The sequence below is a fragment of the Mycteria americana genome, chromosome 6 (assembly GCF_035582795.1).
Source record: "Mycteria americana isolate JAX WOST 10 ecotype Jacksonville Zoo and Gardens chromosome 6, USCA_MyAme_1.0, whole genome shotgun sequence".
Lineage (NCBI taxonomy): Eukaryota > Metazoa > Chordata > Aves > Ciconiiformes > Ciconiidae > Mycteria > Mycteria americana.
In genome coordinates, this window is record NC_134370.1 from 18275576 (window position 1) to 18299291 (window position 23716).

The following is a 23716-nucleotide window of genomic DNA, read 5'->3' on the forward strand; positions in this document are numbered from 1 at the left end:
TACTAGAGACTGCATCAGGACACATTATTCAACAGCCAGCAGCTTTGTAAAGTCCAGACAGCATTGATCAAATACTAAAGTCTGCTGATATCCAGCATTTTATGAAGAGAAGGCAGCCAGTTTATAAGTTTCATTTTATTTTCTGGGAAACTCTGACTGTCAGTATGAAGGATTTCTTCCATTAGTTAGAGACTCTCTCTTTCACGAGGCAACAGAGTGAGACACTCTGGAAAATGTTAAATATGAGTTGCCTGTCACATGATATGGCAAGGGATCAAAAGATGCAGTATTTCCTTTTCCTAATGTGGAAGGAAATCCTTTGTTCAAGGAAAATCTCTTTTCCTTTCTAAAGAAATAACTAACAACTTTTGGGTTCTGACTGAGGAGAAGGCAGAAGAGACTCAGCCACGGCACAGTTCCTAAGGCTGCTGAGGATGCCAACCCACTTATGGTTCTCTTCCTTTCTTTTTATCCCTCTGAAAGCTTCTCTTCTGCCTCTTTCTTTTCCATTACCCAGGAAACAGCACTACTTTCTAGCATGTAGGGATGCCCATGCATACATATTAACATCCATGTCCTGCTATTGTCCTGAATACCCATCTGCTTGTGGTGGGAAACATGTCTCTGGACAAAGGCATTCCTTTGCCAGAGAAATATTTTTATTTCCCTTTAAAGCAGATGTTTGGCTACCACTCTTCCATAGCCTATTAAATTAAGTGATGGCTATTAACTATAAAAGTTAACTGTTACTGAATGAATCAGTAAGAATTCAGATCATCTTAGATCTGATCACCCCATCTTTTGTACTCTATCAATGACTAACATTGACTAACATGTACATCAATGACTAACATCAGAGCATCTCTCAGATCATTCGCAACCACGGAGAGATGTACTTTAGTGAGAATTGTAATTAATGTGTTAGCTAACAGTCTGTAACTCTGACTTTATTTCCCTTGTTTTGCATGGAGAAGGGCATTTCTTTTCAGTAATGCATTAAAACAAATGTCCTGAATGAAGAACAACCTTCCAAATAGGCTACTGTAAGATCTGAAAGATGAAATCTTACTGCTATTGATATTAATGAGAATTTTACCACTAACCTACATGTAGACTAGATTTCACCCAAAACATTCCCCCACTGCAATCCATTCCTTTTACCTCAAAGCCTTCATGATGTAGCCTGAGTTCCAAGTTTGTTAATTCACTTTCATTTCACAAGACTGACATAATGGACCAAATTTGCCTTCAGTGAAACTCCAATTAAATTACATTATGTACTCATTCAGTCTAGTACTTAAAAAGAAAATTAACCTTTACTTCAATCCTTACTCGTAATTCAAAGCAGAAAAAAAAAATTGCGATGACACTGCAACAATAAAATTATTTTTATATTTGCTGAACTTATAGAATCCTTTCTCTTCCTTCCTTGTTTGCTTTACAAAAATTGTTTATTACTTTAGAGCCACTATATAATTAAGACTGGTCTTAACTATAAGCTTTAAAGTTAACGGTACAGCTGTCACTGGCTTGCTTATTGCACTCTATATTTATTAGTGTGAAATCTTTATGTTTCAATAAAAACACAAGCTCTTACTTGCAGAGCCAGTCTCAAAGTATAATAATGATCTCCTGACAGCGCTGCTACCTTTTTCAGAAGTTTCTGCTCCAGCAGTATTCCAAAAGGACTTTTATGTATAGAAGAAAACTAAAGCAGTTCAATTTACAGTAGCTTTCTCACTGATTAAAAAAAAAAAAAAAAAAAAAAAAGTAAGCTTCAGCATCATTGGAGACATTTTGGAGAAAGACAAAGGCATTTCTTGCTTTGAGAAGAAAAAAAAATGAAAATATATTTTCTGAGATATTTGAATCTATAGGTTTTCACGCACTGCTGAAATTAAGGATGTACATAACGGTCAATTTGGTTTACTTTCAATCCTGATGTGAAACTCTCAGCAAACTTCACAGGATTTTGTTCACGTTTTGGATTTATTTCTTGTTTAGAGAACTTCTTTGCATTCCCAGTATTTACATTTTTATGACCTGTTTGCCTGTGAGATTACATAATGAAGTAGTTATAAAGTTTTCACGTTTTTTTCTGTTTTGCATTAATTTCTTTGGTCTATTCTCCCTCCAGCAGATCACTGAAAATATTATAAATGTACTGCAAAAATACTTCATTGAAAGGATTGCAAATATAAACACGTATTGTGTCATGGAATTATGCTGAGTCTGAGAGCGACAGCTCCATCTGGTGTATTCACTCCTCCCCCGCCCCGAAGTGTTATTAAACAGTAATTCTTATATGTAAAATCCTCGAAAAGAGTTTCTGGCAATGAAAGATGACTGAAAAAATTAATCAGGAGCTAGGGTTTTTCTTGGGGAAGGGTGGTGTTTACGAATCATCCTTCATAATCTAAACATCAGGATGAAGAAGAGCAAACAGTGCCATATTGCTGTTAAATATTCAGGCATCCTCTGCCTCACAGGAAGGTACACGCCACGGATCCTGCCATGGTCCCAGTGCGCATGGGTTTCCCAGTTACCGTTTTGCAGTGGGGTCACAGTTCACACGGAGCCTAATCCAGACCCTCAGAAGTCAGCAGGAATCCCTCACCTTACTTCAGAGAGATTTGTAGACCAGACTTACAATTCTCTTGACGTATGAATTCATTTCTTCACCAGTGCATGTTAAATCCATCACCGGGAGGCCTGAGCGCATGCAGAACAAGGCAATAGGTTCATCCACAGCGCAGGGTCTATTTCATGGGCCAGCGGCACGTGCTGTCGTCACGCTGTGCACAGCGCACCCGGGCATCCCTACCACACCCTCATCATTTACAGTCTGTACTGGGGGTACTGAATATCACCATTTCACACTACGCTCCAATCTGAGAAATTAGCACATAATTTTGTCAGATATAGATCAGAGGAAAATATGTCATCATCCATTGCTTCAAGGTCAAACTACATTCACCAAATAATCAGCCTGTCATTCACAACACCCTCTGACTTACAGCTCCCGCTGAGAGATAATACAATATAATAAAAGCTTTTTTTCTTAGCATAGTTTTATACTTGATGGTGCCAAGTTTGTAAATGCATGTCCACAGACTGCAGCAGCCTTCATTCCACAGGTCCTTCAAGGGCCCAGCAGTTAGCTGATCACTTCCAAACGGCAAAGATTTTAATATTTTTGTATTGTTTTGAAGAGGCAAAGTATTCCATCAGGAGCCCATTAAAACGCACTGCTCTCAGTGGGACATTTACCATGATGAAGTCTTTGTGGAAAGACCACAAGTACCACAACAACAGCAAGTGCTTCATTGATGGATATTTCCCCTTTAATAGCACCCTTCTCTTACAGGAATGATGTATATTAACAGTTTGTAACATGTGACAGCATAGTAACGTAGCATTACCGGACACTGACACAGAAGGTATGGAAGGTCTTTTTAATCTATTAAAACTGTGTGAATTACTCATGTAAACTTTAGGGAAAAAAAATGTTAAATTCAAAAATTATAGCACAACACAAGTATATATGTTTTTAGGTAAAAAAAAAAAAAAAATAATCACACACAGTCATTCATTTGGAATATCACTGTATTCGTACTGAAGGACCTGTCTTACCATGAGACGATACTTCATTTCCGAATCAACTGGTCTTCCCGCTTCCATGCAGGCTGTGAACCAGGAGATATCCAGTAGTTCAAACCTGGAGCTGTCGCCCACAGCCTGTCCTCTCAGCCAGTCTAGCACCTCCAGGTAAGAGTTGTTCTCGGCCACAATATGAGTGACAGAGTCACTGTCAAGAAGTATACAAAAAGAAGTTTTCTTTTTTTCCTGAATCCACAGATACAGAGCTGTTATTTCCATATTTACTTACCATGCACTTCCTGAAAATTGTAGTACATCTTGTACGTTAGGATGTGGGAAGCAGTTGCGTTTTCATATCACAATATATCTATTCCAGTCACTGACTCTGTTTTGAGGAAAGACTTTAGCCTGACAGCTCCTATAAGTGCAGCATTTTCTTTCTTTCAGCGTCATTTGCCTTCCGTAAGACTGTCCTGGTTTCAGCTGGGATAGAGTTAATTTTCTTCCCAGTAGCTGGTATAGTGCTGTTTTGGATTTAGGATGAGAATAATGTTGATAACACAGGGATGTTTTAGTTGTTGCTAAATAGTGCTTACACCAGTCAAGGACTTTTCCGCTTCCCCTGCCCTGCCAGGCGCACAAGAAGCTGGGAGGGGGCACAGCCAGGACAGCTGACCCCAACTGGCCAAAGGGCTACTCCATACCGTATGGCGTCATGCTCAGTATAGAAACTGGGGGGAGTTGGCTGGGGGACAGCAACCGATGCTCAGGGACGGGCTGGGCATCTGTCAGCAGGTGGTGAGCAATTGCATGGTGCATCACTTATTTTGTATATTCTTTTATCGTTACCTTCTCTTCCTTTGCTGTCCTATTAAACTGTCTTTATCTCAACCTATGGGGTTTACTTCCCCCCTCCCCCCCCCCCAATTCTCTCCCCATCACACCAGGGAGTGGAGGGTGAGCAAGCAGCCGTGTGGTACTTAGTTGCCAACTGGAGTTAAACCACGACAAAGACACTATCCTATTACACTTTTTTTTGCAACTGTAAAAATACTTGGCTTGCACAAGCAGTACCGTAATGAAAACGCTGCTTTACAATACCTGACAGCCCCTTCCCAATACTCCTCATCAATGAATGAAAGCTTTACAGTATTAAAAAGTCTGTTACAGTAATTCTTTAAAGCTTTACAGCTAGTAATATCTTTTTGTAAATTTAACTTTTCTGTACTTACATTAAGCTCTTTACACAGGGCACTGTCAAATGTTCATGACTTAAATCTTATGAGTTATGCACTCCATCTAAAGACCACTTCCTTGCTACCGAGAGGCCAGTCTCTTACAAAACTGATTATCTTAGTTTAGTGAATATAAAATTCACAGATTGAGTTATTGTTCAATAAATTCTATGGTGTACATTGCTTAAAAATACAGTAGCACAAAGGTTATTACACTAAATTCAGGTTGATGTACTAGAATAACATTGGAAAGAATCCCATGATAGTTCATGATTAAAAACACACAGTTCTGCACCTTCCACAGGAAAATAATGGACAGGGATAAAGTTATGTTTCAAGAAAAAATTACATACGTACTTAGGATGATCTGTAAATTTCTACTTAGCCAGCTGATGTTCCTCAGCAAGTTTAGAAAACTACTAACTTGATAGGGAATTTTGAGTGATTCCTAGTGTTCCCCCTCCACACACACCCCAGAAGGGTGCTGCCACCCACAAAGATAACAACAGATAAAGGAGGAAACTCTCCATTTTCATGAAACTTGTAGGACCTCAGTATCTCTGAAACATATGCCAAAATTAACCGATATCAGTAAACAGATTCCTAAACTTCTCGGGGGGAAGGCACAGACAGTGTCATTACTTGACAGGTTTTATAGAAATAAGCCTAGAATTGGAAAATAAATTGTCTTGATGGCAGCTGGCTCCATTTGCAAGCCTCCGTAACCTCCTGGTAGCCCATGCTGGTGACAGCCTTGTGCATATACAGTAAATTTCAAATGGACCTGACAGATTGCTTTGCAGTTCTTCTGTAACACCTGGAGAAGTTAAGCCATCAACCTGTCCAAGCAGACAGGGCACCACTGGTAGAGACAGCTGGTTAGTATGGACTTTAAAAGCGATGTGTGCTAACTGCTAAAGGCAGACTGCACAACCTTTCAAAGCAAACTACTTTCTACGAGCCAACAAAACCCCTTGGCCTATCCCTGCGACTCTGATTCATACCAATAATCACTGATTTCATTAAATCACCAAATTGCAATGATAAACACTGGAGTCACCCCATAGAAAACTATTATCACGTAATTCTTCAGTGCATTAAATGTACTATATTTTAGAAGTATAAGAAATTTATTGAATGTACTATACTTCAGAAATATAAAAACTGTCGTGGTATAGCACAATTTTTTTCTCTCCCTATTGTGCAACTTGTAGACTAGAGTCCATTAAAAAAAAAATCCCAATTTATTTTAATCTAAAAGATTACAAATCTAGGTTAGGTGAATCTCCATGAAATACTATTGGTTTTATTATTATTTAACCCTGCTAGGTTCTACTTTAATTAAACTGTCACATCTTTACTTGAGTAAAAAAAAAATTCAGTTAGAGACATAGAACTTCTGCTTCCTGTGGTTTATTTCACTTTATATAAAATATTCATATGTAATGTATTTGTACCAAGCTGCAGATCTGGGAACTTTGCCATTACTATGCTCACAGCAGCAGTTTAGCTGCTGTGCACCAGTTTCCTCTGGTACCTGTACAGCTGTGCTTTTTTCTTGGCACAGAACGTAACAAATTTAGCATTTCCTCTGGCATTTTCAAAAACAAAAATCAACAGTTAAGTAGTTCTGTTTTATCCAGTAGCAGCTAAACTGAAATTAAACATAACACCTGCCTTGCACACAACTTACAGAAAGTCTGGAATATTGGCAATAAATACCTGTGTGTCAAAGCAGCCCAGATAAAGCCTCTACTCAGTTCTCAATGGATTGTTAATGTAGGATTCAGAACAGCCCGGTTCAATTTTTTTTCCCTGAGAATTCAATTAGTTTTGTATCAGACACTAATTGCCTACTTCTGTTCAATACCTGCTTGAATCTTGCTCTACAAATTATTTCATCCTCCCTTCCTCCTCAGGCTTTCGAAGTTGATGGGATTGAAAAATCTGTGGAAATGAGCTTTTATAGGGAGGACCCAGTTGTATACTATCTGCATACAGATACAGAGAAATGATCAATACTTGGTTTTCTTCCAGCTTTTCAGAGAACCTACATAATGAGGTAGCTTTCGGAAAACTGCATAATGATATAACTAGCACCCATGAAAAGCACTACTGGAGGAAGGCTTCCTTCAAAATGAGTTGACTTACTGAAACACCACCAGACAAACCTGCAGCTGGAGTATATTTTCACCCTGAAACACCATATCTGTGGTATTTTATTCCCAGGTTTTTTCTCCAGTGTTCTTCCAGATTGTACCAAAGTGTAAGCCAGTAACTGTGAGACTCACATCAGTGTATTACTCACAGGAAGATTAAATATTAGAATACCAGAGATGTTCTAGAGAAATGCCCCCCTCAACCCATCACATTTTCCATTCCTGTATATTTAACTTTTTTTCATTTCAGGAAGTGGCCATTAAGTTTAGATTAATCTCAACCTGACCTCAAGGGGGAAATAAACAATGGCTGATTTAGATCAGCTAAAGACATGATTCACTGATTCCAGTGAGACTATACAAATGCATAGAAACATCCCGTGAAAAACATTTGCAAATTCACGCCTTACATTTTTTATTTTCCATATAAGAAGCAGCACACTGAAAAATGCAGACACATTAAAACTGGCAGACTTAAGACAATTTAGAACCACAGATTTTAGAGGTAAAAAATTAGAAATTTTGCTAGGGTTTCTGTCCTGCCTGCTCTCTGCCCAGAAGACAATAGAAATGAACCACGCTTTAGGAACACCCGCTGCAATCCTGAAGCATCTTTATAGTGGGAAGAGCAAAGTACATCCACCAAATACATAGGCAAAAAATTCAACCACAGTCACTTGTATGACTGTATTTATTAAGTCAGAATGCTTCAAGCAGCATTACTACATGTTATTTCTACACATACAAACATTTTCCTACCTTAGCTCACTTTCTACTCTGAAACCTTTTCTTCTTGCCAGCTCCATCAAAAACTTCCTTCTGGTCATCCCCATCTTCCTCTGCATAATAAAAATGACAAATGTATTGAACTTTATTTCATAACTGCAGGAAAGGTTTGGGGAATGCATCCCTTTCTGTCTCTTCCTCTGGGAGAATACAGCTGGAGCTCTGATCTTGTCCATGATGCAAGGTAGAAGTGTTTTCACTTGGGTAAAAGGGAGATAACATGCTTTCTGCCAGGCAGCAGCTGTATTTAATGTCACCACCCATTGAAGTAATTTTCTTCTGTTTCCCCTCTGAAATCAAAAACAGGTGCTACACAAGCAGAAACATCACTTGCTTTCTACCAGCTGGGATATCTTGCACAGAACTACTCCAGACAGGTGCAAATATACTTTCATTCCTTAAAACAGCCATTACCTATAAAGACTTTATCCAAATAATATTGATCATGGCAAAATTATCTCAAAATATCAACCAGATCTTCAGCTGGTTTAATGGCCCAGTTCCATCAATTTCTGCTTGCAAATCTTTTCCAAATCTCACTTTTCCAAATTTCAGGGCAGATTCATTTTCAATTTATTAAAAAAAAAAATTATTCCTATTGTTAGCTAGGAACTATGTCTTAGAATACAACTAAATAACAGTATAAAAATATGTTGTAGAACAGCCTGTACACTTGCTACTTCTGTGTAATTAACAATTAAAAAGGGATAGGTTTTTTTAAGAGAGCAAACAAAAAATAAGCTTTTGAAATTAAATTTACAATAAAAGAAATCCTGTGCTGTTTTGATACTAAAGCAATGAAAGACAAAGAGAAAGCATTAGAGATGTGTTTAAATATACCTTTGGCATGCCTTGTCAATATTGCTCTCCACTATTTGCCCTGGAATGTATTGCTATCTGTGGCAGGTACAGTAGGGAAGAGGTAACTACCTTTCTGCTTTTAAGCCCCTAATGACCTCCAAACAACTACAGAGGAGATTATGGAGGCTATGTACCATCCTCTCCTAGAGGATGGGGTATTGGTCATCAAAGAACTACGCTAAAATTTGTTGCAGACATTGTGTTGGATCCAGTTAGGTATCACCCTGAATTTCCATCAGGGCAAAGTGAGTGCAAACAACCAGGTTTACAGCATGTGCATCTATTTCAGCACAAATCTACTTCAGTGGTAAATATCCCCATTTCCATGTCAAGTTGGATTTTTATTTTTGGTATAGCAGAGAACTTGGATTTTACCAGTCCTTCAGAATGTGTCAGAAATGTTATATCTTGCAGTTCTCATTGCTCATGTTCAGGAGAGGAAGCAAGGTGGAAAAATCCTGCCTAAGTCAGATCTATCAATTTTATTTTCAGTCATTTTATCACGGATGGATATACAACCTAGGTTATGGAAAAATGAGTCAAAACCTGTTTCCTGCAATTATGGCCACGTGTTTAAAATTAAATTATAAAAGTATTACTGTCATTTTCCCAGCCCTATAGCTCTTGCTGCTTCAACTGTATTATCACAGATATAAGGAAACAGTTTTCATCAGAATAGAAACTAACCATCAAAAATTAATATAGAGGTTTCAGCTCTGGGGTCTTCCTGAGGCCATGAAGAAAATATATACATAGTTCAGTACCTAGACTAGACTCTGTTCATTTCTTCCCTTGCCTAAGGATAACCCAGAAGCCAAAATATCTATTCCTCTTTCTGATTCATAACATTAAAATTGTCAAAATACATCATTTCAAGGTTATTTTGAAATTATACAAGATATTTTCACAGGAACTGGAAAATGGACAAGCAGACTTTAAGAGGCTTAAGCAAAAGAATAGCACCAAGGAAGAAAAAAAAATTAATAGTGAAGGGTTTGGCATTAAGGCTGAGCAATCTGTTTTAGTTGCTCCATGTCTGTTTTCCAGACTGCTAATCAACCATTGAACACTGGCCATCTGCCCGTTTCTGGCATTCCTAGGCTTGGTAAAATGCTTTACTTTATCTCAAGCCCTACAAGGAATAATGTATTTGAGAACAGATTCTTTACATATGTTAAACAAAGTCTTATTTTATGTTATAATTAATTCAGTGCTCTCAAACATGTAAATATAATTTCCCCCAGTGTAACATCAAGATGCTTAGTGCCAGTAAAATCCTTCTGGCATGAAAAACATAAGTTATTATTCCTTTGTGTTACTGTAATAACTCTTGAGCCAGATTTTCAAAGGTATTTAGGTGCCAAAAAGCTGCAAACAGAAGCCTAGTGGGATTTTCAAAATATCTAAGCAACCTAGGCACTTGGGTCCTTTGGAAATCAATTTCCAGCTTTGAACCTAATGTGAAGAGATTTTCTCTGTCTAATAAACACAGTACAATACCATGAAAAGGTCTCTGCCAATGATGCAATTTTATTAAACATACCTTCTAAAATTAACAGGATTTCCATATCCCAGATGAGTGAATAACCTACTGTCCTACAATATTACATTATAATATTTTTGACAGTAATACAGAAAGTAGAATATGCATTAGGGAGAGAGCAAATACAGCGGAGAAAAAGCATGTCTCTTATTTATGACAAAGGAAAAGTATCTGAGTCACGACTCCACATATAATACCTTACTCTCCACCACATACGATTAGTGGCCTAAACCCACAGAAACTTACAGAAATTCTTCCATCTAAGTACAGTCTCCTGGAGTTCAGAGTAGTTCACATCCTTGGAGGGAAATCTAGAACAAATTTCCATATTCTGATGTTCTTGTTGTGGATCAGTTTTGTGCACTATCAAAGGCACAGATTAAGAAAGAGATGTACACAAATGTTGATGGGCATTTAAGTAAACAACTTCCATCACTTGTGATGTCTGTCTGTGCCAACAGCATCCCAAGCAGTCACAAGCAGGGTGTAGTACAGACCTCAGCCTGAAGCCCAGAGTACTGATCTGGCTTCAAAGGGGGTTTCCTTGGGAGGAAAAGTGCAGGAACACAAAATTTCTGGAAAGCACAGTGCAGCTCCTCTCAATTTCAGTATTCACACATGCTTTCACTGCACCTTCTTGATTATTGTCAGATAGCCTTTTAGTGCCTTGCTTTCATGTGAACTGCATTGTAAATATTTTATAAAATGTTACTTGCCCCTTTTATAAGCTTGCCTGTGAAGAGTGGTGAAAGCTGCTTTTAATACACAGCTGCAGTATGGTAACCTTCAGAAAAAGCATCTCTTAAGCATCATCAATAAAAACTAGCGAAGTGATTGTCTGGATACTTTTTTTTGATTTCACATAGGCTTAACAGTGTTTCATGCAGTATTGTTTCACAAGGATTAACTTTTCTTAGCTTTTTCATTTTAAAGTCTTTCGTAATTCAGCATTTTCCAATGAACAATTTCATGGTAATTTTAAAATCCTTCTGATATTTGTTTTTGTCCAGATATTGCCATGACTTTGCTTTTGTTTAAATTCTGGCCTTCTTGGCTGCTAAGCATTCCCTTTGCTGTTCATACCTTTTCTACCAATCTCTCAATGCCTAAAAATAATATGGCAGGTGTTTTTCCTGGTTTTAGTAAAAATTTTGTGGAATCCAATTATACTTCTAAACGAAGTTATTACATAGAACTTTTCTGTATTTGTAGCACTTACACTTAGCCAATGCACAAACTTCAAGGATGTACATATACCAAAATACAAAATATTTAAGAACTTTTTTTGTGAAGTTTTATCTCTTACAAACAAGCACAGGCTTTGTTTTAGTATCTTTATTTATTTGTTCTACTTCAATCTTCGGCTTCACTTGTCACCAGGGAGCTATATGGACTCATGATGGCCTCCAGTTTCTGTCCTTAATTCTGCATTATGTGGGAAGTTCTCATTATTGTTTAATAGGTAATCAACAAACTTAACAACATCTTACAATTCTATTGGACAAAAGGGGTCAGTACCTGGAATTCCTGGACACTGCTACCTGCACCAGCAAACCTTGTTTGAACATATGTTCATCTATTTCTTTAGTCCCTATTTTTTTCCCATATACTAATATATAAATTCTTACAAAATGAGCATGGTAAACCAATCTGGCTAGCCTACAAAATAAAGAAACAGAACATCATGCTGTTACAGTTGATTCCAATGTTTTGAATAAATGTACTATGATTAAAGATAAGGAAATGTTGAAAAGTATATTCTGGAAATGTTCAGATACATTTAAAAATCAATTCTCCCTCCTCCCCTTTGGTGTTTATATTCTTTGAACTACTAGAACTACTAGAACATTTTCAGGGGGCAACTTTGAAATATACATGCTTGAGTTATTCACATCAAAGATTATAAACTCCATAAAATACCCAGATGACCAAGAATTTTCAAAACCTGATGAACTGATAGTATGCTTTGAATGTGCTTACTTGGCTGTATCAGGGTATTTGGCATGTAAGATAAAGCAGGCTTAGAGAGGACACAAAATCTTGTAGTTGCTGTCATCAAATGTACAACATTTCTAATGTACCTGGTCAGAATAGCTGCTTATCTTTTTCTTTTTTTTTTTTTTCCCCAAATTGGAGATGAAAACCTGAATAAGAAGAATGTATTTAGCAACACCTCTCAAAAACTGCCCATGTAGAAATCACACCAAGAGCTGACAGCTTCTTTAACAGATTGTATACACAGCTATTATAGAAAGGGGTTGTTCTTGTAAGCACTTTCTGAGGAAACTAGGGAAGAGCAGTATCACAGTGCTGAATAATAAAATAGGACAATAGGGCTCCCCCTTACAGCTTGGGGAAAAGTAATTGGTGACAAATCCTGGCAGGAGCTACTTCCTACCCACATCAATATGCCTATATTCCCTGGAAACTATTATTTTCATTCTTCCTTCAGTCTCCCTGTTCAGTAACAAGGCTTACAATTGCTCTCTTTGGTTACTCTGATAATGATAGCTGCTGCTCCTTGTTGTGATTGTTATTGGACAATTCTTTGATTTTTTTTTTGTGCTGGTGCATCAATGGTTTTCTTTATACTGAACTCATGAATAGTCTCATGAGAGCCTCGTGAACCTCTCAGCAACAAGCAGAGACATATCTGCATAATCCCATCAATATACATGGTCAGGCAGGTCCTTTGACAGTTACGCATCTCTTCCAAACACAGTTTACAAAGGTAGAGGTCTCTGGATATTGAGTATCATTTATTTAGACTCTCACATTCATCTCATTGCCAGTATTAAGGACATTTCCATTAATTAATGAATACCAAACAACCTTTCAGAGATGAGGAGCTACACAAATTGTGTTGCATGGCCTGTATTTAGGCAGCTGAAAAGATTATTTCTCTCAGTGATTACCAAATAACATTTCTGTGGACATTTCAGAAACTTATTGTATAAAAAGATAATAGAAATTAATACATTGCTGTACAAAAATTCTTATCCTGCCAGCTTCATTCTCTCATAAAGAATCCTTATTTCCTCCCCCGCTCCTCTAGTAGGACACTGCTAGTACAACAGCTAAATTGACCATGTATCTTCTTTTAATTAGTTGTTACAATAGTTACTAGATGGTAGAATTGATGCATCTTGCAGTAACACTGCAAATGCAGTTCTAGACCTATTTAGTTTACAGAATATACAAACAGCAGTATGTGTGAGATTTATGCCTTCTACACTTACAGATAGTAAAGCATGATGCATTTAGTAAATATAGATGTACTTAAGCCAAAATAATGAAAAATGGGAAAAGGCTATTGCCATGTTTCACATAAAGCTTTCAACTATACACTCAATTTTCAGTAGTACAGCAAAGCTTCTTTGGCTTGCAGTTCCCACATCATCAAGCTGAGGAGATAATCAGACCAGGTAATATAAAAGGGAGGGGTAAGTAAGAGTAAGTACCATAGATAATGTTGTTGCAGAGGGAAGAAAAACTTATGAATAATATTATGCGGTATGTCCCCTTGTCCTCTCAAAAGTTTATGCAAATCACACCAAGATAAGAAAGTTTATCTCACTTTCTGGCTATTGAGCAAAAGCAACAGGTAATGGCTAACAGTACGGTAAGTCCTGACAGAGCTCTTTCTGCACACTCCGATGAAATAAGCTGTAGGAAAAAGTCAGAGCCAGCATCAGAGAAGCTGAAAGAATTGCTGATGAGGATTACACATACCTTTGTGTTATCTCCAGAGAGAAAACAAAACAGATGTTCATCTGAGTGACGTGTTGTGAATTTTGGAGGTAAAGGAAAAATCAATTAGATGCCTTTTTTTATTCTAGAAATCTGAGCTGAAGAAAGCCAGAAAGCAGAGTCAAATGGTGGCAGAAGTCTCACCGCTTTGATTTATTGAGGTTCTGAGTTCCACTAATGCAGAACTAATTACAGCAGAAGTAACCTAGCTGGGTGATTAATTCATAGCAGGAAAGAGTTTGCTTATCCAGCTGGATTTTTTTAATCCAAAGCCACTCTTGACACAGTTTCCACAAAAGTGTTCTTTCCATTTCTTACTGACTTCACCTATAGTTTCACAGCTGCCTAAAGTATCACAAAATACTTAAACATTTTTTATTTTGCAGTGTGGATTTGATGGCTCTACCTTTCACTACAATGAAAGCTAATTTTTTTCAGCTGCATAAAAATTTGCTTCTCAAAGCCACTGGCAATTCATTTTCCAGGCTATCTCAAAATTTGCTCCCTCGTTTCATCTTGCAAAAAGTTCAATATTACTAAGTCAATTCAAAGTTGCAACAGCCCCTGCAAACCCTGTCCCAGTGTAGCATTGCATACTTAGCTGTGAACATATGTTGATCGATCTTTATAAGAAAACCACATTATCCCTAGATATTTTTGAGATGATAGATTTTAGAGCCATCTTTCCAACTCCTTAAATCACAGATGTAAATCTCATGCCATTATTTTATGACGCACACCTGCTTATTAGGAAATTCCATCACAAGTTTTGACACATTTTTATACTATTCAAAGACACAGTATAACTCCATCTAATTGATGTATTTGTATTATGAGCTTTACTCCTCTTTCCTGTGTTTATTGCTGTAGAGAGGATTCAGTTTTAAGAAATGAAAGCTAATTTTCTGTGAAAAATCTGACTCAATGTACTATCACAGAACTATGAATGGAGCTGGTAATTCAATAGTTAAGTGACAAATCAGAAGACCACACCGTACTGAAGAACTTTCTGCCAGCAAGCTTCAACTTCTTTCTTCCACTAAGATTTCCTATATCCTTCTGGGTTTCTATTCCTATGCTAAACTAATTATTATCATATATTATGAAGGCAGCAGGAAGGATATAAAGCAGGTAAATCTATTTGTGAATGCTGTTCTGTTACAATAGCTTACAATAGCTTACTCAAAACTTTACTAAAAATACTTGCTGTTTATAATTTAAAGACATTTTAATTTAGTCACTTTGCACTTCGTGATGTTATTAAGAACACAATTCAATATCATAGTTTTCTTTTGCTGTTGGGAGATCATTATGAGGCTTACAGTGCCTGGAACTCAAAATATCGTGAATACAAGCATGATACACAAATTTAGCCTCTGTTTCGTTTAACTGTGTTGAAATATATAGAATTACAAAGACATAAAATCAGGCCAAGTTAGAGAAGAGAAAGGCCTAAATCCTGAGACTGTGCTAATGGTTACGGAGAGCAGGTACCAGTAGAACCCAAAGTTATCATATAGTCAAGAACAATTATTTTGATGATATACTACATACGTGTTTTCAAAACCCAGCCAGCTCATTTCCAGCTATTCTACGCTGCTCTTCTACAAGGTTGATTCAAGCACCATGGAAGTGCTTTCTATTACCAGTTTTTGCTGTCCAAAGCAAATGAGTCACGTAGGAGGATTTAGAGAAAATCTCCTGTAGATTCTGGTAGTTAGGCCAGGCCACACCACTAATTCACCTATATGAGGCACTGAGGAATATAGTGCTTTTTCCTCTCTTGTAGTCTTACCCACTGGTCTGTGCTGTACAGACTCATTGCACAGAACACCTGAATATCTCAACATAACATGCATGGCAATGGCACAATGGCCTTCAAAGAATGAGGAAGTCATGGGTATAACAACATACACAGACTACAGCTTTGACTGCTGTAAGTGAACGCATATCAAAATCGTGTCAGGAAGAAAAGGTCTGTGAAGGAAGATACTTCAATAGCAGTGAACTACTAAGATGAAAATAATGACACAAGATGTAGTCGTGCTTTTAAATGTCTGGGAAAGTAGTCCAAGATGTCTCCTAGGTTACGAGTGAGTAAAATCTTACTTACAAAAGCAAAATGGGACACAATGGAGAAACCATATATACAGCTTTGACTAAAGAATTATAAGTTGTGTATATAAATGTCATAATCACTGGACCATGCAGGTAACATTGATAAAATTATAATTTGCTAACAGTATGGTTTTCTATCTACAGAAAATTTGGTCAGTCTGTCCATTATCTAGTGTAGGCATCCAAGAAGTTACAAAATGCGCCATATTACACAATCTGCAGAGGGAAAATCCATGTATATTTTCATACATCAGTCAATCCAGAAAATTCTCTGTCACATGTAATTATATGTGGTGTATATCTTCCCCTTTATGCAGGCTCAGTGGCTTCCTGGTTACTTATTTCACTGTTATACAGGTTATGTGAGTTAAAATGTCTTCTTGATCCTTTCCTCCACATTGTGCAGGTGTTGAAAACTCAAGGGGGGCGGGGAGGACAACTGTGGGTTATAGAGCTCAGCTTAGAAGACTGGAAGAAAAGGTTCAGACTAACTTTGCAACAGCCCTTACTGTTCTGGTCGCATACAGCATTGTGAAAGGAAACCAAACATAAATATTTCTTGATGAATACTGATAGAAGGAGGTTAAAGGAACTACCTAAAATCAGACTGTAAGAGTGGATGTTTCTGAGAGGGAATAAAAGTTTTCACATTTGAGGGAGAGAACATTAGAGGAAATAATATTCTTCACTTCACTGCAGTGAATGGAAAAAGATCGCTCTGTCCAGGAGAAAGGTTTCTGAGTAGGAAGGATTTGATGACAGCAAGGATGTAGGCATGTATCAAGGGCATATGACACAGGCCATTAACACATACCCTAAATAGGTATTCTTTTATAGACATTGTCAAATAAAAGTTGAAAGGTATCAAAAATATCTATAGAGCATTTGCATTTAATTGTAAATTATGTATGTATACATATACACTATATATACACACACACATAATTTCTTATCTCTTAGTTCCATATAAAATTCTTTTGCCAAAGTATTACAGTTCTAACAGTTAGATGTAGTAATTGTTGGCACAAACACTCTTTAACTTTAGCAACCATGTATACATATTGTCTTCACTAATCGCTGGTCAAAACCAACAGACAACAAAACACAAACCCCACCAGCCTTTGTGGTGATATACGAAGTTGTGGTGCACGCTCCCCGCCGCTCCACAGCAAACCACCGCAGGATCACCTCATTCTGCCTCCGCAGCTGTGTTACCCACAAGCAGGCTACAGCACAAACACCAGTGTAAAAAAACTACAGTACAACATAGAAGGGTGAACGTGAGGGCCAGAAATTGAGGATAACTGTTTGTTTTAAAGGACTAAGTGGCAAAGAAAAAGTAACTGACAGTACTTCTTTAGTCTACTCAGTCCTACTGTATGTGTTTGGATTCATAAGATGTTCTCAAGACTATTTTACATTGCTTGGCACAGCAATTTAGCCGATGCATTGAGTAAAAATGATTACAAAAATAATGGAGCATTAAACTCCTAAAATTAAACTACTCTAAATATGTAGTACATATATCAGCTGAAGTTACAATTTGTTACCACCTTGTCACTCACAACCCAATACTGTACATTTGACACGAAAACTTACAACTCGGCCTCTCTGTAAAATGTCTGAGCCAAAAGAAGTCAACAGCTGCACCTGACCCTGTAAACCACCAAGGAAAACTTGAAAAACCTTGCTCTTGCAAAGCCTGAGCAATCTGAGGTTTGAAGAATCAGCTGAGAAGGCACTTAATCATTATGATGGTAGAGCCAGTTGCTTTATGACTTACTTTTTAGAAAAGGCTATACAGCCTCCTCCATCATCTCTAGAGCAGGCAAGAAAGATTTTAGCAATATATTAAAACAGTGATTGCTCAGGATTTCTTGTCTTGTTAAATTTGAGAATATTTTCTCATTACAGCAATGTCTGTCCTGTTGCTTTCTTTCTTGAGAATCCATCTTAGTCCATCCAGCTGGTATTACATCTGTTATACGTTAAACCCCAGATTCAAAGTGCTGGGTTCTTGTATATTGTTTCCAGGGTTGTGACAGTGTCTGTATATCAGTGTCCAGCTCTCTGTTGGTTTGGTCCATCATTAATACATGAGAACAATAAGGCTGTAGTAAGTTTAAAATTAACACCATGACTCTTCTGTTTATTTTTCAGCAATGACTGTATCAATAATGACTCATGACAAATTTCCTCCATGTTCCTTACCAGGCCAGCCATATTTTATAGGTATCCATTTAAATGGATACATTAAAAATGCTCAACCTTGTTAAGACTGCTTCAGTAGTACAAATAAACTGGATACACCTGAACAGTTGTATATCACTTCTCACACTAATTCATGCTGAATATACTTGCAAATTAGTCGATGCTCTCCCCATTCCTCACATTTCAAAATAGGCACATATGTAAATTTAAGTGGCATACTAAGCATTCTTCAGGGTTTTTATTTTCACAAGTGACTAGAAGCTCCAGACTCATTCACCTTCCATTTAGATCACTGCTTCTCAATCTTTTTCAGCTGTGAGAACACATAACAGTTTTCCAGTGCAGTCCTAGGACTCAAATACAGCAAGCTTAATCCCTACACATTTAAGAAAACCAACGCTGCAAATTACTAAGCAGCAATCCTGTGACCCCTAGATATAAGTATCTGGCCCTACAGTCTTTTGAAAATACTGTCATAATTCTGTGCCTGAAACATAAACCTCAGCTATTTGTACACAAACCTTGAACTGAGGAATCACTTTTATTCCCACTCTAATTACAGGGGACCAAAATTAATGACCAAAGCAGTGTGAACCTGAAATCAAGGGCAATGGCTTCTGCAGGATCTGATAAGGTAAGGTTAGGACTGTACTTAGGCCAAATTCAGTGCTCTTAACATCATGGCCTAGGAGGTAAAATCATATTTTGGATAATAGATATTGCTTTTGCACGTTAACAGAATAGGATGATGTTTTGGATAAAGCTTACAGCTATAGCTGAAAGACACAAGAGAGAAGAGAAAGGTGTTGAGGTAGGTTCAGGGTTAAAGGGTGGTTTGCACTTACCCAGAAGAGGTGTCCAATATGGCTACAAACAAGGGCAGTAAGAATAACCTTGGACTTAGGGTAGATAAGATAAGAAAGCCTAAATTTGGCATAAGGGCCAGGGCCCAGATCAACAAGATCATATTAACGTATACTTAGATATCGGTATCAAAAGGGCCACCAGACTAGATTTAGTCTGGGCCAGCAGCCTCCATTTATTATGGGTGAAGAGATGCAATATATCCATATTAACAATCAGGTTAGGACAATTGTTAGGTTTTGCAAAAACAGAGATCATTTACCTCTGTTTTAGACTCAGTCTAGAAATGAGCAAATTGATTTCGTGCTGATGCAAAGCAAGGGTCTGAAACCTGTGCTTGGATTTTGGCTAAAAGGAATCATTTTTTTATACTAATGAACAGGTTACATCTTTAGAGTTCGGAGTTCAGTAGAGTTAGAGTTTAATTCAAGAGGATCCCACAGCCTATGTCTAAAAGGATTATTGGGCTACAAGTCTGGAGATGCGGAAAATATTGGGGTAGCAGGGGTCAGGATTGCTGGGGTTGTTTATCCACATTGCCAAATGGGTTTATGGCTAATTAATTCCTATGCAAATAAAGAATCTTTCTGTTTTTATAAGTGTGTTAGGTGTGGGGAGGTAACAGCTGTGTTTAGGCTAAAAGTGTCTGACAGACAGAGTCAGACCTGACTCAGAAGCCACCTGGCTTGGTTTTGTGGTCATACAAGCAGTAATTTCCCCCTGCAGAACTCACAGCTCACCTTTTGCACCTCTTCTCTATTTAATCTAACTCTACCCCTTTTCTTCATCCTGTGAAGTGACCCCGTTGAGCCCCAAATTAAATATATTTCTTAAGCAAATTAGTGCATTCATGTTGGCAAGTGCTTTATACTGAATGCAGAGGAGCACACGTGGCATAGGAACGCAAGCAGGTAAAGAAAATGTTTTCAATTCATTTGCTGAACAATTGTTGAAAGAAATATTTGTTTGATTGGAAAAGGCAGGATGTTTTCCATGAAATGAAACCAGAATGTTTCTCTATGATTGAAAGTGTCCATCCAACAAAAAAATGAAACTCCTTGTATCAATTATCCAAAAATATCCACATTCAGTTTAGGTTGAACAAAGTTTTTCATTTGATGTGAAGCCAGACAACCTAAAACAATTTCAGAATACTTGTTTTCCTAATTCCTTATTTTATTTAAATTTAGGGTTATTTTTATTTTAAAATATCATTTTTAAATGAGAAGTAAAAACATCACAAATCTTAAAACAAAGCATTTAATCTATTTCTGTTTTTTTCCTCTCCTAGAACTTTTTTCCAGATTTTTCTGTAATACAGCACTGGTTGCTCTGCTCTGCAGAAGGTGGTGTTATTATGTAGTTAGAATTCACTAAAAAGAAATGCCTCCATTCTCCAAGGGGTGATTAAAAGACTTAAGTCAACATAGAAGTCCCTGCCTTAATTAAACATCTCGGAGGCAACACTGCTGAATTTAGCAGAACAGTAGCACTGTTGGAGAGACATTAGTTAGATGCAATGCCAATAAGGACATGACACCACCGCTTTATTTCACCTCATTCCGCTGGTGACATTAACTGGTTTATCTAAGTTTTGTAAACACGGACTCCTAAAATGGGCATCAGCAACATGAACCTCAGAACAACCAGTGAGACAGAAAGAAACACTGGTAAACTGGGGAAGCAATCAGAAGATATCCACATATATTATATGTTGGATCTCTGGCTTTTGTTAGATTTTCATAACAGCACTGAACAGCATTGGGGAGAGGATTGTTTGTGGGTTTTATGGGTTTTTTTAACATATGCTATTGCTTAAAGAAGTTGCAATCATTTCTTTAACTATGATCTTGACTTTTAATAGTCATGTTTTGGCATATCGAGACTAGCCATAATGGGATATACTTAGACTTAGATGTATTTAGACCAATATGGTGTAATATCTAGCTGTCTTGGTAAATTCAAGCTCTCACCAGAAATATATGGCAGATGTGATCCATTCACCTTCATCAATTTCTGTGCAGCTGGATTGTGGCAAATCTTCAAACAGTGGAAACTTTTTATCAAAGCTGGATATTTTTATGAACTATATGCTTTAGTTCAATCACACTCATAGGTTATAAAGCAAGAATTTATTTACATAAATCATAATTTCTGTCATGCAGAAGGTCACAGTCTATAATGACTGTTAGTCACTGGTAACCTTAACATCTATGAATTTATGAATCTCTATTTGAGGACTTCATGAAAAAGAAAACTAAGATGAGTACTATGATTTCTACACTGAGTAGTTTCCATTTTCATTCCTGGTTTAAGGCCAGCTTCTGGATTATTTCTGCTTCAGCTAGTATAACTATAACTCGAACAGATGACAAAAAACCTTGTGCTTCAATAAGGGATTCATTTAAGATTTTCAGAAGTCTAAATAAGTAAACAAGAGTTCAGTAAGAGCTAGGGAAGAGTGGTGCCCTTTAGTCTGTTAACTGGTGCAGAACAAATGTGCTTTGTACCGGCATACCGGTGTGTACGCATGTGTATGCACATTTCGCTTCTATGAATGTTAAAAACATTTTGTCTGTATTGGGTAGGTCAAATGCTTGAAGTTGAAAACATTTATGATTCAGTTGGTACTACTTCATTGGAGACAGCAGTCCTATATCACCAAAGATTCAGGACAGCAACTTTTTCCTGAAGGATTCAGAGATTGAAGAGTTACGTTAATCTGGGGCACATTTTGCTTTCTATCCAACTATTTATTACTATACTACCCAGGCAAGAATATTATACCATAATATCTTCCATCATGGCTGAACATGTTCCATGCTTTTTTAAGACATGACACAATTAAATTCCAGTCCGATTACTCGTATGACCCTTATGTGTGTCACACAAATGTTGGTATTATTCATATATGTTTAATTTCTTTCTTCGTGGGATTTGTTCTAGATGTAAATTCTTCTGCAACTAATCTCATACTTTTTTTGTATCTTGAAGCTTGTAGGCCGAGTCATTCTGTCCATAAGATAGAAATAAATCAAGCAAAAGACTTTTCTTTAAGCCAGATTCCAGTGTTAGATCTGGCAATATTTTATCCAGCAAATGTTTGAACAGTAAACTGAAATGGAGGAAGAATTGTTCAATGAATGATTTGGATCAATTACTTCAACACAAAAGGATGATGTTCCTAAATGAAGATAATTCTGTGCTAAGAACAGCTCATCAAGTTCCCACATTTTCGTGATCACTGGTTTTCGTGGGAAAGGGAAGGAACATCAAATAGTTACTTCAGAAAGGAGTGTGAACTACTGCCCCTGACTGAGAACACACTCCCTGTTTCCCCTAAACACAAACTCACTGGCAAGAAAAAGTAATCCTTTAAAAAAATGTAACAATTGTCTTTGGCTCATTGTTAAGAAAGAAATTTCTTTCAAGATTTTGATCATTTTCAGAGATGGTTTGATGGAGATTAAGGTATTGTTTCCAATATATTGTTGACACACGTCTTTGAACTTGACTTAATGAAGAATGAAAAGGTACATGGAATATCTGTGTTCGATATCACTTATTCCCAATTCTCTAGCTCAGAAATCACTGTTTAATCAATCCAAAAGCAGAAAGAGAATCCATTAGGCTTACAATCAATGGTAGTATATCATCTTCAAATAAAGCCTTCATTTAAGACCTCATTTCAAATTGAACAAACATTAAGTCCTGAAATGATATCATCAGCCAACATCTATACACCAGAAAGTGTATCAAAGCCAGAATTTGGCATATCATAATATAGTTTCTATTTACAAGGTGATATAAGCACATTGGGAATATCAGCCCTGACAGACAGATGTGAAGGGGAAACTGAGCACTTTAGTATTTCTCTCCCTTTCATATGTTGGTCGCAATAAAGAGCAGATTTTGAAAATATCTTCTAGAGTTACCACAATATATGAAGGTACAGTGAGAGGCTATTGCACACCTGTACAGAGCAAAGCTCTGACATCTTATTTGTTGTATTTCCACTGCTGACAAATTGGGGAATGTTAAGAATTCTGTCTAACTTTTGTAATTATGACTGCTTAAATTGTGTGAATAGCATTTAAGAAGAACACAAAGATTCCCAAATAGAAGGCAAAGTATAAAATTGTCTTTCAATAGTGTGGCACTACTCTACTATTGTCTTCCACATAGAATTTGCCAGGATAAACTAACAGTCAACTATCATGTTAAGCTCCCTTGATACCAAGTGTCAGTTAGCAAAAAAAATACAATCCTATATCTTGTCTTTAATCTGCACTGGTTTTTTATCCACAGATCTCAAAACAAGCCAATGAGCTGCCAACTATCTGACAGCTGCAAATGTCTCCTGCATGAATGTCTACTGTGGGCTAGATTCCTATCTCAGTTACAAGAGTAACAATAAAAGGTCTCTTAGTAAACAACATCAATATAAAAGAAGTGCATCAACTATCTATGGTAAAATTACAGATGGAACCTGTGTTTAGTGAATTAATATAGGAAAGAAAATTAAACAGTAATTTTATATATTTAACTATTCCCAATTTTAAACTTAATAAATTAACCATCCAGTCAAA

At 37.1% G+C, this 23716-nt stretch overlaps 1 protein-coding gene across 1 annotated transcript in view; it reads right to left on the bottom strand.

The window, feature by feature from the left end:
- The window catches only part of DNTT (DNA nucleotidylexotransferase), a 97008-nt gene extending 89052 nt beyond the window's left edge, over positions 1 to 7956 (bottom strand). The window contains exons 1-2 of the mRNA XM_075504091.1: positions 7754 to 7956; positions 3634 to 3808 (exon numbers count right to left, since the gene is read on the bottom strand). Of these exons, the coding sequence (XP_075360206.1) occupies positions 3634 to 3808; positions 7754 to 7956 (378 nt within the window). The remainder of the gene's footprint in view (positions 1 to 3633; positions 3809 to 7753) is intronic.
- Between the last annotated feature and the right edge of the window lie 15760 nt (positions 7957 to 23716).